The 20,262-nt window shown below is 41.5% G+C and overlaps 1 protein-coding gene across 8 annotated transcripts in view; it reads left to right on the top strand.

The window, feature by feature from the left end:
* Positions 1-20,262, top strand: part of atf7ip (activating transcription factor 7 interacting protein) — a 33,158-nt gene that overhangs the window by 3,813 nt on the left and 9,083 nt on the right. For 4 of the 8 annotated variants that reach the window (XM_065958560.1, XM_065958550.1, XM_065958576.1 and 1 more), the window contains exons 2-10: positions 14,201-14,253; positions 15,163-15,684; positions 15,851-16,307; positions 16,490-16,671; positions 16,807-16,944; positions 17,071-17,142; positions 17,232-17,311; positions 18,888-18,949; positions 19,606-20,256. In XM_065958560.1, the coding sequence (XP_065814632.1) occupies positions 15,169-15,684; positions 15,851-16,307; positions 16,490-16,671; positions 16,807-16,944; positions 17,071-17,142; positions 17,232-17,311; positions 18,888-18,949; positions 19,606-20,256 (2,158 nt within the window). In that variant the 5' untranslated portion in view covers positions 14,201-14,253; positions 15,163-15,168. Of the gene's footprint in view, positions 1-9,891; positions 9,973-14,200; positions 14,254-15,162; positions 15,685-15,850; positions 16,308-16,489; positions 16,672-16,806; positions 16,945-17,070; positions 17,143-17,231; positions 17,312-18,887; positions 18,950-19,605; positions 20,257-20,262 lie in introns of those variants that run through there. The other 4 variants (XM_065958580.1, XM_065958587.1, XM_065958572.1 and 1 more) reach the window with 3 other exon arrangements.

A 20,262-nucleotide genomic window follows, 5' to 3' on the forward strand; every position in this document is an offset into this window, starting at 1 on the left:
TTTTCTTCTTTACAACTGCCTTGCACAGTGATCCAGTGCAGGGCTTGACATAAAACTGGCTTGCTGGCCCCTGCACGTACAAATAAACAGTAACACATAACGTAAAATCTGGTGTATTTGACACACTTTTAATACATTTTTATTTTATCTACAAAGTTGGCTGCATCATGTACTGATGAAACCAATATACCTGTATAAAATGCTGACACACACGCCTCCATTACCGAGAGTGCAGTCACCACCATTAGGTTGCACGTGACCGGAAATGTCCAGTCCTGTGAGTATACATATGGACGCAGACTAGGCTAAGAGAGGCTAGAAACAATTTAACTTAATGTCACCCCCCCCTGTAATGTTGGGGGGCTCTAAGGAGGCAAGACATGATGTAAAAAGGACACTGGAAATTCAAGATATTGGAAACGGCAACCGAGTCTCTACTGTATACTTTTTGGATTGATATTGTTGGTATGTGTGTCGTGAAATTGGGTGTACCGGTATTGACGGTGCCCACGAGCGAGTGAAAAGGACATACTGACTAACTGGTGAGGCGAATTTCCTTGCTGCGTGGAATCGGCTCACCGCAACTTTGTGCAAATACTTTACAAGGGGTAGTGGAAAATCCTGTCAAATTTGGAGTGAATCATTGAGCTGTTTGCGTTTGTACGTGCAACTCGTGGAATTTTGTGCATGTGTGAAAGCAGTGTGTGTAATAACTAAATGAAGCCATCACTATAATAGTCTGCTTATGCCACTGATGTTTGGATATGAAAAACTATTTTCCCCATTCATTGGGAGACTCTTGAGTTAGACACTAGGGTTGGTAGAATACATAGACAGTTCAGAGTGCATATACTTATTGGCAGTAGGCGCCTGTAGATCAGTTTGGTGTAAACAGTGCATCTTTTTGGCCGGACAGCGACGGACAAAACCCAGCAGTCTGTTTTCTTCGCAGCTTGTTCTTTGTTTGCAGTTTGGTGTGTACCAGCCTTAAGTTGGTTGGACAAAAAACTAGAAAGGAACCTCACTTTTAGGATTTGGTTGGTGTGGTGACATGACTATTCTTTTAACAATTGCACGTCCTGCAATGATCACTGCAAATGATACATCTTGGTGGTTCCACTTAAACATTACCCTCTGCCCATTTTGGCTTACATATTGCAAGATGGGATATTTTAGTCCCTCTAAGTATTAGGGCTGGAGAATCACCAGAGATACAGTATTATCACGATACTCGAGACGTGATACGTTTCTATTGCGATTTTTAACATTTTGCGATATGCTGAGAATTGCGATACAATATATTGCAGCCTAATTGAACTTAAACATGAATTTTTAACAATGCAACTTGTTCAAAATGTGCAACCCCTTCAGCAGTTAAAAAATAAAAAAAGCATAATCTAAAATTTCATATTAAAAATATCAATACTTGGCAGCCATGACACGATATAATATCGCCACACAAAATATCGCGAAACTATACTGTATTGAATTTTTACCCCAACTCTGCTAAGTATAGACGGTAGGAGAGCAGCACAACTCCAGTCAGTGGGCTGCTTTGCCATAACTGCTCCAGCAGCTCAGAGCAAAGCAGTGTTGGGTCTTCATTGTGGTTTTAGTCGAGTGTTTTGAAATTAGACAGATGCTCTATGAGATCCCTTTTCTGACATCCTGTCCGGTTTGATCTGCTCTGTTCAGCTTGGCATGTGCTTGCAGCGAGCTCCTTCGAAAATCGACATGCCGTGTATGTGGACCAGGGCATAGCGGAGTGTAGCTAGCATGCTCCAGAGACGGATCAGGGTGCATGCAGTGGAAACACGAGCATTCACTAGAGAGGGCACAATCAGCTACGGGGTGTGCCGTATGGACAGAATGCTCTGTGTGGTGTTCTCTATGAATACACTTGATCTCAGTGTGTCAGTGCAACGCTTTACAGGTTTCAACGAAGATTGGTTAAAAATGTTGGCTGCAGCCAGCAACCACAATATGATGTAGTTAACTGCTAACTAGTAGACGTGATGCTGATGGAAGGGGTTTCAGAGAGGACAGAGGAAGAACCCATATATCTTTAGCTAAACACAGCATTAATAAAGACTTTGGTTGGGTGTATCTGATGTGGATTTCTGGAGCTTGGAGAAAGCAACCAACATTGTTGCATTTAGTCTTGCCTCAGGGTTGAATGCAGCTAACAGATGTATGGTAGTTACCTACGAACAGCTCCTTTGTGAAGAAACTATTTATACTGTGGTTAAGTAAGAAGCAAAGATGGACAACAGTAAAGGGCCTTTCAGAAAGGACGCAGCCGGCGCTGCGTGCTGCTGTCAAGCCCATTCATTGTGTATTGGGTTGCTCCGCACAAGCCTGCATCACCTTGTCACCGACTTGAGCGCAGCGGGGTCCTGCGCGCCGCTCTTGCGCAAAACTTAAAATAATTTCTACTTTCGCAGGGCAGAGCGCCCTGACGTCACCTCCACACGTCCAATAGGAGGGTAGCTCAGATCACAACAAAAGGTTTCTCACTTTCCTGAACTCTAGATTAAAGACCTACCGGGACATCGGCAAGAAATATCTTGTTTGGAAAGATACTGTATTTCCAACATGTGTTTAAAACTGCAGCAGTAATGTGTGTCATGCTCGTAAAGAGGTTGTTTTAGCTCTGCAGCTCCTGGATGAGCCTAAACTATCCCACATCCTGACGTTCCCTGAGGATTTCATGAACACACACCCTCTTTTTCTTAGCTGCTCGTCTTCCCCTCCGCAGCAAAAGCCACATAGTGCTGTGGCAGAAGCTACTTTCCCGACTATTGTTTCAGTCACCTAAGCAATACGCGCTGTTGCTTTTTGCTCGTGTGCGCTCTCCCTTTTTGCTTCGCGCCGGACTCCGCAGCAAGCTCAGCACGCACCGCGTCCTATCTGAAAGGCCTTTAAGGCTATGACTTGTTTGGTCCTCTGTTGCACCTGACAAACAGGTGGCTCAAAATAGTGTTTTTAGTTAAAAAAAAAAAAAATCCAATAATTAAGCCAATCTCCGGTGGTAAAATTACGACTGAATAATGTTGCTTTCAAACTTGCTCAAAACTCCTGAAAACTTCCTGAAGTTATCGTGGGGTAAACTACATGTATTAAACCAAACCGCCAAATGTATTCCTGACAGCCCCCTAGTAAATTTTCCGTAGTAAGCCGAGGGGAGATGTTACCCAGCAGATAATATGCAGGAAAATTCACCGTAAGGAGTGGAAAGGGTTCGGTGATACATTTTATCCTGTGACCATCGAATCACCATACACTGTATGCATGTCGCCGGTGGGATCTCCGTGACATAATGCAAATGCTTCATTATGTTTTCTGTCGGGCCATAATCTGTTATTTTTCTGTGCTCATGCTCCAGAAACTGACCCAGTGGGGCAGGTTGCGCGCCTTCCGACGGTGCAAAACGGTGGCGCTGATGGAACACAGACAGGGGCTATATAGAAATTGGCAGTTAGCCTCGGCCATTTTAATCTAACAGTGCCGAGACAGATTAACCGCGCTGTGCCGTAAAGATGTACGCACTTCTTATGAGCGATCCAACGCCTGCTGCCAATCTAACATAGTGCCTAAAGCAGGCAACTGGGACACTCTGTGGACATGGGAGAGATAATATTCACGCTGTAGAAACAAAGAGCGTTAGCTTCACAAAAACATACACTCAAGCCATTTTTACATATTGCACTCCTGAAAAGTTTTACAATTTTCAGGCAGGCTGCTCCAGAAATCTTCCTGAGTCAAGCCTGGCTAAGACTACAGGATAATCGGTCCGATTCCCCTTTCCCGACAATCGCAGGGGAGTTTCCAACATCGATGTTGCTCGGAACTGATCATCTGCCGATTTCAAAATCGGTTGGATTTTAAAACTCTAATTTGAAAATAAGTACAGAAATAGAGTTTCAGATGCTTTTCAAAAATCCAACAAAAATGTAGTTTAAAGCATACAGGAGAAGAAAGGTCATCTCTTTAGTCTTCTGTAAGTGATTGTGTTTTACGTCATCTGTCCTTGAGAAAACCAGCAGAACTGGAAATGTTTGACCTACTAGATTTGTGTTACTAGTAACACAATAGTTACAGTATATAAATGTGACTGTAATATAGTGAGTTAAAGCCTCATAAGACAGAAATAAACATTTAGATCATCATGTGTAACAGGAATTCTGGACACAAAATTTGTTAACCTTTTTTTTTAACAATGTGTCATCTTTCAGATCTCAAGTAATTGTCAGGTTTCAAGAGAACAAAGTGGCAGGAAGAAAAACAGAATTATTTTCGAAGGAGATGGAGTGGTGAGGTAAAGACATAACCCGTAAGTCTGCTGGGTTGGGATCTTTTTGCTGTGACTGCGTGGAGCATCAGCCATTTTGTGCTCTACCGTTTGCTGCAAGCAATCTATCAAAGGGAAATGAGTGGGGGAGGGGGCAAGTTTCGGGTAGGCTAGGTTGTTGACAAATTCATCATTAAGCCCAAGTGGCAGCTGCTTTTATTTGCCAGTATTTCACTGTAAAACAATCCCTGTTTTATACTTTTGTGTTACTCTTTTCACTTACTGGTATGTGCTTTGTTGGCAGAGAAGGAAGAAAAACAGCCTATAACATTAGATTTTTCATTTTAATATAAAAAACTTGATTTTTAACATATGAAGATTGCGAGAAATGTGACGTTTTTACACATAAACTAGAGATGTAAAAAATTGATCAAACAGCTCTCGGAGAGTTCGATGCACTTTCAAGGCCACAGTTGTTCTCTCTCCAAAAAAAGGAGAACTATTATTCACTTAAAATATTATCCTTTTTTGCAAAGGCTGATCGACTGTTGAGCTTGTAACTACGGAGCTTGACTTATTTAGAGAGCTTAGAATTTGTCATCTACCTCACTAGCTCCCTCGCTTGTTGGTGAAAACCCCTCTCTGCTGCAATGGTTTAGTCCATGCTTGGCTGTAAAACTCCAGACTGGGGCAGACTGCTTGTGTGGGGGATGGGTGTCAGCGCTCTCTGTGAGGCTTGGGACTTCACTTCAGACTGTGTGCTAGCTAAAGCTCATACGATCTGGCTCAAACTGTAGTTACTCAAAAGAGAGTGCCATGGTTTTACAATTTTACTTGATAGGGGAGGGAGAAACTGCATGTAGATAATTTAGTACTGTAATTAACCAAAATTAATATTATTACCATGACATCAGGGAACCTAGTGTAGACTGCATTTATATATATTTTTTAAAGTTTAAAGTCTGCTGGTCAACATATAGACTTTTTGTAGCCATGAAATGAGCATTCCTCAGCTGCGCATGGCTAAAGAATAATCACCATGTGCTTTCTTGATTCACATGGCAACTCCCGGTTTTACCCACCTCCACCCCCTCCCTATTTTTTTCTTCCCTTTTTTCTTTCTATCCAACCCTCGCTGCTAGTCTCCTCTCATTGAAAGAACAGAGACTTAAACTGAAACAAACCACGCGTACAATGTTTGAGCAGTGGTAAGCTAAGAGACAGGCCTTTTAGAAAACTGATGAACACTTCAATTATATACTGTGAATGTTTTTTTTTATGACATTTAGCATGTCTTAGATGTTTTCAAGCAGCAATGGCCTTATGTCATTTTCTGGTTAAAAAACAAGAGTTACATAATCTTGTCTTGGCCTAAACTAATATGTAATCCAAATAGATGATATATGCACCGTATTTAATTGCTCTGTTTTCTGCAGGCTGTTTATGAGATGGGTAGAAATTTTCAATGTGAGCATTCCCACGTCACAAGCATATTAAAACGTTGTTTTAAGTGCTAACATATGAACACATCCTCGCTGTCTTTCACATGTCAAAATCAGGACATTTACAAATACAAGGAATTTTCTTGATGTCTGGACAATTCAGAGATTTCTCTCTGCCGTACCGTACATGTCTTGGCACCGATCAGAAACTTGAGAGGAGCTTGCAAATTTAATAAAGAAACACCCAATATCTATGTCTAGGGCCCTATACGTCTAGGGGAACTGATCAGACGTAGAAAGCTCTGTGTAGTTTACTTCTCCTCTGGCATTATAAAGCATCTCCACTGAACACTCATCATCATTGTTGCCCTGATATTCAGACTAGACTCTCATTCCTTGTAGCCTAGGACTCGTTTGCGTACACACTGCTGGAAAAAGCTGGGTATACTATACACACAGCAGATGACCACTTAACGGGATCAGAGCACACTGATCTCATTGCTGTTTGGGTGTGTTCACACTGGGAAGTGTCAGTGATCAGTCCAGTTTAGTTTATCGACAGACCAGTCCAGAGCACATGAAAATTCTTGGTCTGAACAGTTCCTCGCAGTTGTTAAACCAGAGGAGCTGTATATTGCAGACAGCTTTGTGATTGCACTGTCACTACTTATAATAGGAGGTTAGAATCAGTCAGGCAGTATGTCTCCAGATTTGCCTGAACAGTTAAGTGTGAAAAGATAACAGCAAAAATTATAGGGATTCAATGTTCACAACAGGAACTTCATACAGCCTTTTAACGGCTTACACACCAAGCGGATGTGATGGCGTTTATATTTTAGTTTAAATTGTCTGAAACCTGGATTTGTTAAATGGTAATAATTAACAAGTTACTCCATATTTAAGAGTAGTGCAGAATTTTTGCTTTTAATCTTTAGCTTAATAAAGTTCTTCAGTCCAATGATAATAAATGTGTTTGTGAGAAGAATGCACATTGGAAATGTTTTGAGTGACATGTTATGTGGGATACAAGATGTAATACGCTGTAAAGGCTCTGTGTGGCTGCGCACAGCAGACCAGGTGGCCATTTTGAGTTCCAGTGAATCCAGATGCAGGCACAGTGAGGGTGGGGGAGGGGAAGACCGCGCACTGTGCGCAGTAATGTTGGAATGCAGCCTATGCTTGGTTGATTATAAATGAAGCCCAACAGCACCCTCTGTGACTGAGAGTTAGACACAGAGGAGTGTCGGGTTTACCAGCATTCGGCTGAAGCACTAACAGCAACCTGGAGAAAAAAAAGCGTTATTTTTGGCAGAGTTATTTAGCCTCTTGTCTAATAAATACAGTATATATCAGTACATCTTTGTACTCTTGAGAGGAAAGAATTGATCTGATGGACTCTGTCAACTCAACACACACACAGTGACAACAAGACATGAGTAACACTAAACCAGGATTTTCATGTCAAACTATGAAATATAGATATAACATTTTGAATTAGCATTATAATGAGCTTTTGTTCAGTATTCCCTCAAGAGCCATGCATGAGTATGGAGATTTCTGCAGATAGGCTGTACTTTTTTTTATCAGTAGGCGGAGTTTGTCAGAGGCTCTGCTCATGTCTGTGCTCGGCATGCTTCTCTCAGCCGCGCTGGTGGCCATTTTGTGCTTCTGCACTAGCAGAAAAGGGAGCTGGTCAAAGAACACACAGCAAGGTGCTATTTACTCTCTCAACAGAGAGAGGTGAAGGTTGTTGATATACAATTAACTCTTATTGCAAGTTACAATTCCTGCCCAATACCTCTCTAACAGTACATGTACCGGTATCTATCCTAAAGCTAAGGTAATCATGACAGTACCTTAAATAAAGAATATTTGAAAATAATCCACTTGTGCAAACTTCAAAAGGGAAGAAGTTATGTTCAGGTGGGTTTTCTTTGTTCCGTTTGAGCATAGGAACACCCCCCTTTTTGAATGGTTCAGTCCGTTTAGCAGCAGCTCACCCTGCTGTGGGGGAGGGTGGACGGAAAGAGACTGCTCACTGAGTAATGCTGTGCTCTATTTTCTTGCAGGTTGTAGCTAGCATGGGACTGTGAGACTCAAAAAAGCAACATTGTTTTCTTGGGAAAGTGAAGATTGCTTGATTAAAAAGAGGATATTTGTACAGTTTTACTAAGATAATGTTTACATTTTTAATTGGAGTATTTTTTAGTTAATAATGATATACACTTGTACACAGAAGTTTTCTGGGGAACTGCTTTCTTGGCTTATTAAAACTATTTGTAGAGATTTCAGGAAAATAAAAACCTTACCTAAGAAAGTCCTGCTGTCTACGCACTTTTTGTTTGAGGATCTATGAAAACCCCGCTACTTTTTTTTTTTTTAAACAAATATCTGCACTTTTCCATACGATTGTTTAAAAAATTCTTATTCAGGTTTCTTTTATTTCTCATGTTTTTCACGCCCCACCCCCACTTCCCCCCCCTCCAGCAGAATGGTTCAGTCCATGTTTGACTTGGAGACTGTTCCAGAGAGAGAGACTGTGTGTGTGTTTGTGTGTGTGTGTGTGTGTGTGTGTGTAAGGAGAGTGAGAGAGTGAGAGAGAGAAGGGGGAGGGGTGGGTGCAGCTCCCTCCAGACTGAGTGTGCTCTGGGTGTGCAATTTAGCGCTGGCTGTGCGCCGCTAGCTAGACCTTGTCTTAAGAGTGTGTTATGCTGCTTTGTCATGATACTAAGGGCTTCATTTTATTCTTTGGTTATTCTATTATGCTGGTTATTTTTTCATTTAAAATATTAGGAAAGGCATTGTTCAAAAGTAGGGTTTTAATGATCTTGGTTTTATGTTTTTGAGTGAAATGGTGTGAACCAGGCTCCTCCCCTTTAAGTCTGACCTTTCCTCTGGCTATGAGAAACTCAGTGTGAAGTTTTGGTTTGTTACAGTTGAATATATCTCTAGTTACCTTTTTTCCATATCTTCTCTACATTCAAAGGTCAGGAATAGATTATATTAGTTAGTGGTAACAGTTGTGATAAAGTCAGAGACTTTCATGTAGGTAGGGCATGATGTGGAATTGGCTCTCTGGGTGTGTGTGTTTTTCAGGGTCTGATAACAGATCCTATCAGTCAGAGCATTTACTAAACTGTTTAAGCTTCTACATTTGATTTTAGAAATTCTATACTAGACTGTCGTAGTGTTGCGTTCGCCTTTATCTTGATCTATAAGTGAGATGATACATGAGATCATTTTACATCCTTCAAAAACCTCTGCAGTCCTCAGAGGTCGGGCCATCAGAGGGATCGAAGGCTGAGGCTCAACTCGTTCTCAGCTCGATGGCAGCGAATGCTCAGTTTCTTTCATAAAGTACCTCTGTTGACCATATTTTATGTATGAAGTTTAGATCAAATCTGGTTCAGTTGAGAGGCCAGAGGGAGAAATATGAATCAAACAGAAATAGCAGGCTTTCTAATTTTGTTTATTGTGGGACTGCTATGACTATTAGAGCACAAAAAAGAAATGTTTAAATATAGCTTAATATAATTAAAAACTGAAACACTTTGAAACTTCAAGTCAGTCTGTGCTGACCTCTCAACATTAAAGAACCAATAGCAAAGGTCGAGCAATGCATTATGGGAGCACTTCTGTGTACATACATGTCCTTGACCTTTTTTAAAAATCATTTAGCTGTCTTTGTCATAAAGAAGAAATCCCCCCTGTCCTGTGTCAGAGTGGTTTAGTCCGAGGCTGCTGTAGCTTTCCATACTGTGGACTATTTTGTGCTAGAGTTGGGGGATGGGTGTTGCTAGGCAACAGTCTGTGCCGTCTACTTCCCTTCTGTCTGTGCGCTGCTAGCTAAGGGTTGATTGTGGTAATCACCACGCTGTACTCGTAGATTTAGTCACTCACTACACATGATTATGACATGTTTTTGTGACATCTGCAAATATGTCCTGCAGTTGAAAGTTGTCATCTGAAAGATAGACACATAATTTCCTTTTTTGTTCATTTCATATCATGCATCATGACAAGTTGCTGTGTCTGGAGTTTTTTTTAAAAAGGGTTTTAAAAGAATACCCATGTAGGTCACATGCCCTTTAAAATACCTCCCCTTGATAGGAGCAGAATGGACTAGTCCTACTGGTCCCTCCTCCTTTCTTTCATGTTCTCCTGCTGGCCTGTAAGCTGTTCCCTGCTCCCACAATCAACAGATACATGGAGGCCTCAATCCCACACATCCTGGTAAAGGTGGACATCTCTTTGTTTTTAAAGCATGTTTTACATTTCTCTCTATTATTAAAGTCTAGCTCAGTTTTTATTTATTATAGCTTCACACTCTACTCAAGCTTAGCTTTTGATACTTTTACTGGGTACTTAGCTAGTGGAATAGGTTTGGCTTGGTGTTTATATTTGTGTTTTGTATTGAAACAGAAATATTAACTCACGATGCTTCAAATACGTCGAGTGGCTACTGTCAATAACATAGCTAGTCACCAACACCATGTTAAAAACAGGAGTAGGCCTTTTCGTAAACACAGTTGAGCTCTGGTCAAACTTACATCTTTGGGCTCTGTGACGGTAGTTGTTGACTTGGCTCTAACTTAATGAAGCACTGTTCTGCTGCATATCAATAATTGCATGATCACATTCATCCATATTAATGCGCAATTGCTATCACTGTATGCTTGTCAGTAAGGGTTTGTGGTTGGTCAAAAACCCATATTCACTCTTCAAAAAGTCTAGAGAATTTCAAGAGGACTGCCCCTTAAATCCTCCGGATCTGGTTGTTCACACATGCACCTCACTGTGGGAGACTATCGCTGTGGAACGTGGGGGAGGGGGCATAGGTTCTCCTAAGGAAAGACATGACTTTTTGCAACAAAGTCCACTATTCGACACTACAATGAGAATATTTGCCTTTATACCAATGCTATGCATAGTTTGACATAATAACGTTGTCAACAATAGAGCGTAAAAGAGCATACTGGCGAACAGAAAACGAAGCGGTTTAATTACATGGGTGGAGATCATACTGTTGGCGTGCCTACAGTCTACGGTTGTGCACTAATCCCAGGGAATATACAGGATGTCACTACCAGCATCCTCAGAAAGAACCCCTCCGATTAATAGGTCGATATTAGCCTATCCAGTGACTGGTGGTATCGTCTATTTTTATCGCAGATATTACAAACTTTATTCAACAGTCAAATAGCATTTCATTTTAGTATCGTTGTTTTACACAAGCTGTTCTTTTTCTGGTTGTCCCCAGCAGAGGGTGCTATATGGATTACAACAAGCATTATCACTCTACAGAATATCAAGCAGTGACGTGTGTACCTCCGTTAATCTCCATTTGAGTGACCATCTTGTCTCTGTTATACTGTATATCTTTTCCACATAGATCTAAGAAAGGTATCGGCTGATTTATCGGTATTCGATATTTTCTCTCCACAATATCGATTTCTGTGTCAGCGACAAAATCCCATATCGGTCAGGCCCTACATTCCTTACATTAGCGCACTTGGACTTTCTGCTGAAAAAATACTCGGGCTGGTTGGAGAAACTCCTGAAAAATGTGGCTGTTTGCGTTCACACATGCGGCTCACCCCCGAAAACCTTCAGGAGTTTTGTGCATGTGTGAAAGCATTGGAACAGTGTTCTGTATGCAATTCCCACGGAGAGAGCACTGTCTGTCTGAGCGGATCTGCTGGATCTTTCCATCATGTGGAGATAAAGTCGTACAGGGCACCTGCAAAATGGAGCTTCTGTGATTTGGTTTCAGCTCGACATGGCTCTTCTACCAACAGGTCTACCGTAATCTGCCAGTGTGGATATTTCCACTGAAATTGGTTACCACTTCTTTAAATGCTGGTGTAGTTGGTGTAGCAGGACCTTAACCCGTTAAGATAAACTAGGGTTTGGAAATTGATTATCATTTCAATGTCTGATTCTAATCCCATAAAGACATTTTTAGTTGTACCAGCACTGGTCTAGTTGCCAGCCACAGAAATACCTTGGATTTGCAGGTCTCGTGGGTAGGCTATATGAGATTATGTATTTTAAGGAATGTGGTGTTCTTTGTGTTATTTTAACAGCATTCAAATTTAAATCAGAAAGTTTTGGCGTTCAATAACCTAGCTGCCCTTTCCTAAGGGACTTGAACTTGACTCCTCCTGCTGCAGGACTGACACCCTGCAGGATTTGCTTACCCTGTTTGGAAGAGTTATTGCTTTTTGAGACAAATGACCATCAGCCTGTCACCAGTCTGTTACCTGATGTTGAAGTGGTGGATAGTAAAGTTCAGAAACAAGCAACAATTTCCATGCTAGGGGTAGAAGACATTTTCCACACCCAGAGAGAAAAGGCGGAAACATGTCAATGTCTCCTCTTTCAAATGCTTTATGTTTGCATTAAAGCTTTTGTTAAAAAACATTCAAGTGTAAAGCATAACACAACATAATGGCACTGCAAGACTTCTTTTACTTCAAAGACATCAAACTGTTTTTATTCCAAAGAGTTGTCTTACTTGTCTTTTAGGTACGCATCGAACACACCCAAGCTTTGCATGCTCACTCATCTGACACATTCTCAGAGTCCGGTTTAAATGAGAACATACTGCTGTAGCTACAGTAGCCCTTTTTGTACTGATGGAGTAATTAACTTAGAAGTCTCAGTTTCAAACAAAAATGTTTAGAAACGTTTTTTATTCTCATTCTTATCCTTGCATGTTGGTTTAATATGTTTAAACCATAAAAGTGTGACTGTACAACTGGCCATGTTTCAGCCAAGCACAATCATGACAGCTAGGGTTCACCTGTAGTATGCAATATAAGCATGTATGTTTGAATATTGTCCAAATTCAGCTTATGGCACTTTTTTTGTACATTTTCCAGCACTTGCCTCAGGCTTATCAATAAAAAAAAAAAACAGGTGGTGCTGCAACTTGATACATATGATAGAGGATCCTGCTCAGCTAGCTACTGAGAGCACACTCTGTCAAAAACAGCAGAGCTATCGGCCATTTTGAGTTCAGCACAGAATCCAGGCGCAGCAAATGAGGCCGTAGGATGGGGGAGGGGGATGATGTGCTCTGCGCAGTTGCAATAACATTGGAATGTGAAATGTGCCAGTGATAGTGCTCGCAATCCACACCGTTATTTATTTGTTCATGCTCACTCTTTTATCATGCTTTTCTCTCAGGTTTAATTTAGATCAATTATGCAGAAGAATATAGTTTTATTTTCTGCACAGGAAGCATGCTTGCTGATATGAAAATGGAGTAGGAATAGCTGACAAATGCGTATGCGCCATCACTGTTAGTGAGCTGATCAGCTGTACAGCGTAAAGTACACTCTCAGTCCACATCAGTCAAAGTGAATTTTGCACCCTTTCACGCACGTGCAACTGCTTTGCCAATCAAAATACAAATAGCTAAATTAAACAAGCCCCTTCAGATAGTTGTGTCAGCTGAAGGCAAATAGGTCAGCAACAGTAAACACAAAAAGCTTGACCAAATTTCAGAGTTTAAAACTGGAGAGGCTGATTGTTTTCCACAGATGAGATTTTAAAGATTACTTGTATAATAGCTGGCTTTATGTCTGCAGTTCCTCCACTGACATGAACGAATGATGTATCTATACACAGCTTTGTAACGTTAATGGTGTGACACAGAACAGATCTCAAACAGTCAACATGTTAACTGTTGAAAAACACCCCCCTCCCCCGTTGCAGCACATTGATAAGCTAACATTCATTCAAGTATGGGTCGGTAAAGTGATTTTGTATGAAAGCCTTTATCCTGAAGCTCGACACCTCTCTCTGTCCATTGTTCTGGCAAGCCATGTTCCTGTTTGAACCTTTTTTGTCTTCACCTTTGTGTGTGCTTTGGTTAGCATGTCACACCTGTTACTGAGTTCTAATATCTGCTATGTAGCCTGCAAATACATTTATAAGTCATGTGGTATGTTTTTATTGTTTTGTGTTATCCTTTTGTTCTTTAACAGAGGACAACTAGAACTGCTAAAACATAATGAGTTCACTTGGGAGACCATGGAATAACAAAAAAAGGTTTAAAGGTTTTGTTTGCAGAGATGTTTGACTATTGTAACATTTTGTAAACAGCATCATATGATGTATACTAGCTCTTTATGTCCGAATGAGTGGTGTGTAGTGCTTTTTGTCCAGTCTTGATAAGTTCAATACATGCAATAGTCAACAACATGAATGCTCCACCAGTTTTAATAAATAATCTGTGACCCCAAAAATAAACATTTCCTTGAGAAACAGACGGCTAAGTTATCGCTCAAGGGATAAAGCGAGTGGGTGCTGAATTTGGATGAGCTAAATTCATGGTTACACTTTGGATTTGCATGGTCTGCTGATTTCACACAGTGGATCTTACCTTCCTAGTTTGAAGCATTGACATAAACTACTTCATGCTAACTTACTAAAATAAACCCTATTTTTTTTTCCACAGGTTGTCGAAGGATTCTGTGGTAAATCCATGAACAGGATCCTTTCTGCCTGAAGGTGAGTTATTCATGGATGATTTATTTAGTGTTTACACTACACAACACTTATGTCATAGTCTGGTTCTTGTTTGCTTATGAATTTAAAATGACATTTTGTACTGCAGCTAAACACGGTCTCCTGCAGCAGCCAGATGTAATCCTGTACTTTTTTTTTTTTTTTTTTTTGCTTCAGTAAACATGATTAATAATCACATACACATTTAAGTGTAACATGAGAGAACTAGCCTCAACAATACCTTGTTTGCAACAATCAGTACTACGTACGGAAAAATCCTTCATGTTGTGCATTGCCTCTGCACTGCTGCCAACACGGCCTAGTCGTTCTGATTTGCTGAGTGTTGAACCAATAGGAATGTGGGGGGATGGGAGAAAGGTTGGGTTGCTGCTGTTGTTAACTTCAGTCAGTCCTGTTCTCTAGATCGGGACTTAGGTTAACATGAAATCCATGGTCAACTAGAAAATCAGGGAAAGAGAATTGGTCATAGCTGTTCAAGCTTTTCTGACATGAATAATAGCTTTCTAGCTTCCTGAGCAGAATCCACACTGCTTTTACAGCAGCAGGAAAGATACAACAATGTGTGGTCAGGGAGTAAGATTCTGTTGGACTCAGTTGTGATCATAAGTAAAAATTTTCGGTAAAGTATCAGGCTGTTGAAAACTGACGGGTTGGGTTTGCAGATCTCTGTGCAAAAAGAACCTTCTAGAAGAGAACAAAGAAAGTCACAGGGCTCTACAGTGACCTCTAGTGGTTTTTCTGAAACTCTACATCTTGGTTAAGACAAGGATAGGTACATTAGCGGAAGAGACAATGCTATTAACCCTTGCAGATATCATTGTGTGTACATAGATCTTTGAAGGAGTTGTCATGCTCCTCTGATGCATCTTCCTCCCCCCTGTCACTCCACAGGCAGCAATGGAAGTTGTTGTGGCAGAGGAAAAGAAGAAGATTTTCCGTGCCAGGAAAACTATGAAAATTAGTGATCGTCAGCAACTGGAGAGCCTTCACAGTACTTTGATAACAGCGACTCCGGGTTTGTCGGAAACCTCTTCGCCGCCTCTATTGAACGGCATGCACAAAGAGGATGGACCAAAGGCGGGAGACAAGGAGCAAAACAATGTCTCTGACTCAAACTCACCCCGAACTGCATCGCCTTCCTCTCCGACACTGAGCTCGCCTGCTCCTTTCCTATCCCTGAACCTGTCCCCTTCCCCTGCCTCTTCTCAAAGTCCACCAGCAAAGGATGCTCCTACTAGTCCCACATCACCATTCCACTCTCTGAACTTTGAACTGAAAAAGATGGAGCAGGACGGGGACGACGAGGACGAGAAGAAAGGCTCTTCATCCTCCTCATCAAAGGAGTCTGTTCCAACAGCATCAACAGAATCCAAGGAAAATCAGGATAAAGACAATGAGGTGATCAAGGAAAAGGTAAAGATAATAAATGTTTCAGAATACTCAGTTTTTTCACTTACCTGTAAGTTTTACCGAAACACCTGAATTTAAACTGGATTTATCCAGACTGTAAACTTATTGAAATCTAAAGAAATTCCAAATACTTTTGAATAAATCAATGGTTTATCATGTTCTTCCTCAGGAGAAAGTCACTGCAACAGATAACCCAGCTGTGGATTTGGCGAAGGATTGTGATAAAGGTTTGGATTCAAGTGTATCTGAGCCACCTCCATCATCTGACTGTACAGAACCAATGGATACAGACAGTGACACAACAAAGGCCAAGGACTCGGAGACTTCCAAAGCCAAAATAAAAGATGTCCGTCTTTTATCTTGGCCTTCCTCCAAAAACTCTACCACTTCTGATTCCTCTCCTCCTTGTCCTTCTTCGTCTCACCCAGCTTCCTCTTCTAAAGTGGAACTGAAACAAGAGAAGGATATCAAAAATGAGAAGATAAATGTAGAAGAGGTCAAGAAAGAGCGCAAGGAGAAAGGCTCAGCAAGTGAAGAAAAGATGGAGGTGAAAGTAGAGACCAAAAAGAAAAAAACAGAAACCACAAAGCCATCTCGGCCTTCATCCACTCCACCCTCTAATACAGGTATGACACAGGTAGCTTCTAGATGGTTGTGCAATTGATAAAGTGCAACGGAAGTCTCGAGGAATTACCTTAGAGCAGAAATATAAATAAAGTTTAAAGCTGAATAGTGCCAAAAAGAATATTATGCACAAAAGAGTCATGGCCAATGCCTTAATAACCGACACCGGTTTCTGTATCTTAAGCAGTGCAAGAGGAGAAAGGATCCACCTCTGGACTGAAGCGCACATTATCAGAGGGAGACGAAAATGATGGACAAGCTGTAAAAAGAGAGGGGAAGAGGCCCAAGGTGGAGCGTGAGGAGCTGGAGGCACAACTGGAACTTAAAATCACTGCAAATGCTGCGGGTCACCATAAACTAGAACAGGTTTGTATGTTACTAATTTGCTGCACTGATTTTTTTTTTTTGTCACCCCCGCAGTCTTAGTCCAACTGAAATCTGCTTCGGTACATTTTATAACATTATAAAATGTTCTGCTTTTCACCTGATATTCTACCTCAGATTGTGCAGCAGTTGGTGGATGAACGGTTGAGAGTCCTGGAAATGACTATTTTCGACAAACATTTCGAAGAGCTGAAGACCAGAGTAGACAAAATTGACTGTGCCACTAAACACCAAACTGCGATTAACACACTCCAGGTAAGTAGATTGTTACATGAAAATGTCAAGTGCAGCTTTTAATGAGCAAACCACATCCCATGTTGCCATATCCGACTGTCAGCAAGGCACATATCTATAATCCTCTTCTCTTAACCGTTTGTTCAGGCCAAGATTGCGCGACTGGCAAAGAAATTTGGAGAGGCCAATCAGGCGTCGGAGAACAAAAGGAAAAATGAGGTATAAAAAATGAAAAAACCTTGGAAAGTTTTTTGCTTTAGAGTGTTTTTGTAGGAAATATTCTGACAGCATGGCGTTGTATTTCACAGGCGCTGGCTGCTGCTGCTGCTGCTAATGCTGCCAACGCTGCCAAAACTACAACAGTTTCAACCAACCCTCAAGCTCAACGGTAAGTCTGCAACGTATACATTTAGCAATGATGTACACATCATTTTCTAGTATGGATCACCTCCATGAAGCTCTCGTTTACTAGACCATTTGATCCTGTGACAAAATATGTAGACTTTCAAAACTCGCAGCATTAGTTTATTGAAGCATGTTAGCAGTTTGCACTTTGCTATCTTGTGTGAATACAATTTGGCCTTTGTATGAACGTGACAATACCGGACTGAAACCAGTACACAAAGACCTCCTCTGCGTTGACGTTGTCCCAGGTTGCTTTCTGTAATCACAGAGACTGAATTTTTAACTTATGGCCTGAAAAAAAAAAAAACACCCTTACATACTCCAAATCCATACATTTTTTTTTTTAAAAACAAGATTCAGTGTCCCGTTTCCCCTGGTCAGGATCAAACTTTTTTCTACACTTAACTTCATACTTTCTTTAGCCTGGCTTGAATTAAACAAACACACGGGCCAGTATTTTGCATCTGCAAAGTAACCCTGCATGGGTCCAGGTCCTGAGTCTTGTGACGTTCTACAATGTGAAGCCTGAGCATTTTCTCGGGCAGTGCAGAGTGTAGTTAAAGCTGCACCTCTCCTCCCAACAGTGAGCTGCGACGGCAGGCACTAGAGATGCAGCCTAAGGTGCCCAGAGAGGGAGTGGCGCCCTCTGTTGGTGAGGCCCCTGTACTGTCTATCAAGAAGGAGATACACGAAGAGGAAATGGAGGAGGAAGAGTTCATGTCACGTAACATTGCCATGGCAAATAAACTTGTAGAATACAATGAAGGAAAATGCAGAGAAGACATAAAGCTCCGCACAATCTCTTCCGACTTGGAAAATGTGCTTTACCAAAACTCCAAGAGAAGCTCAGGGTTTCCTCGGTCTGACCGATTTGCATCTTACTTATTCCGCTACTTAGTGCCATATGACATCTACTGTGACTGGGTCGCAAAGGTCAATTATGTTGGAGTTTTGGGCAAGGACGCACTGCCCATAAACTTAAGAAAGACAATGAGGATGTACATTGATCGTCGATTTCCTTCACTGTCTTGTGATGCCTGGAGAGAGATTCGAGACGTTATCAATGAAATACTGCGAGTGAAGAGAAGACCAGATTTTTTTCGAGAATATGATGCAAGAACTGCAGGGTTATTTTGAAAGTCTTTGATGCAGAAACAGAGGCATACTGGGACAACTGTCATTATTCATCATGGAAATTAACAAATATTTTATCTCTATTATAATCAGGTTTAAAATCTCGTCAGCTTTCATGCGTGTTTTTCTTTTTCATGTTAAAATGGACTTGAGTGGCTGGTCATTGTACATAAGAAGTTGTGAAGTTGGCCCCTATCTTGAAATGTTAAATTATTAACTGACATACTGATGAATGCTTGATTCGTAACTCAGAAATTGACTTCAGTCAGTAGGAGGAAATGTCACCACAAATTGTTCAATGAGGACTGTATGATATGGAATAAAGTGCAATGTCAACATATAACCTCAATCAGTTGTCTTCATGTTGTAGACATGAACAGCTTGAAGCATGCACAGCTCTAAGTGTTAGAAATCTTTCCAAACAGGCCTCTCCGGGCGCCCATGGAGGTAAAGCAGGCTCAAACCGTTCCTTCGTCCAGCACCACTGGTGAGTAGCGTGATGTCCGTCAAGCTTATGGTCCGTTTTGTCTTTTCCATTTTATAGAATCACGACAGGGAGAATAAGCTGTGTCATCTTTAAACAACGAGTTAGTTCTAGTGCTTGGTCCTGTTTCTTCCCGTACAGAGTTTGCATGTTTTTAATTTGAAAATGTTGTTCAGTCCGGCTGTCTAAGTAATGTTTACAAAAGAACAGAACGTGCCCAGCTGTCCTAAAATAGTGTTAACTTTTGAACTGATTTTAAAATTAAATAAACATGGAGCGGAGTGCCTCAGACTGGCCAAGGATATATTAGATGAACAAAGCCATTGTTGTTTTTTGACTGAGATTTATTAAGAAAACAGACAAATGAACAATCATCAGCCTTTTCCTTTACAGTTTCTTGCAAGCCTGATTAAGTGTATGATTTAATGTCTATGCATGCTAGTGTCTCAGTAGTTGTTTAGCTGTCTTTGCTTCTTGCATGCTAGGTTAGGTTTGAACTGCCGTGACGCAGTTTGTCAGTATAACCTGGACGTTTCTGCTTCTGGGCACCTAACAAGGAGTTAATGATCAAAGGACAAACCTGTTTATTGAAATCTTAATGACTGATCATTTTACATTCTAATAAAAACAATCATTCCTATTTTCCTTATCAAATCCAGCCTCTTTAGCTCAACCAGTCCCCACTGCAGCTTCAGTCCAAACACCCACCTCCACTGCTATGGTTACGCAGGCCCCCATCCTTCAGCTGATCACCTCCACCTCTAATGCTGCCTCCAGCTTGGCCGCTGGCATCACCACTCAGAGTCCCACGGGCACCTTGCTGCTGAAGACGGCCTCTGGGAGCAGCATGATGACCACTGGCCAGCCACTCCTCATCCAACTGCCTTTATCAATGGCTAATGGCCAGGCAGGAACTCTGGTCAACATTCCCGTCTCCTCTTTAACTGCAGCTAACTCACTCACTAAGGCCAAGACCACTTCTTCCACCGCCACTTTTATACTCAAGCCTGCTTCAGCCATCACCACAGCAGCAGTTTCTGCTTCAACAGTTGCAACTGTCCCAGCACTCCAGGCCGGTCAGATGTCACCCACCCAGATCTCTCTCGCCCGTGCCGTATATCAGGGAGGGGCCGGAGGGATAATGACACCTAACGCAGGGGTATCCGTGACAACAGCCAGGACATCGTCTCAGTCTGTCTCTGTAGCAGGAGCAATGTCTTCAGCCTCTTCACCTGCAACCTCTGGGCCGGCAGCAACGGGGTCGACGGCTCCTGGACCACCACAAGGGACATCTCTGACGTCAAAGACAGGTAGGT

This window comes from Labrus bergylta, chromosome 1 (assembly GCF_963930695.1).
Source record: "Labrus bergylta chromosome 1, fLabBer1.1, whole genome shotgun sequence".
NCBI lineage: Eukaryota > Metazoa > Chordata > Actinopteri > Labriformes > Labridae > Labrus > Labrus bergylta.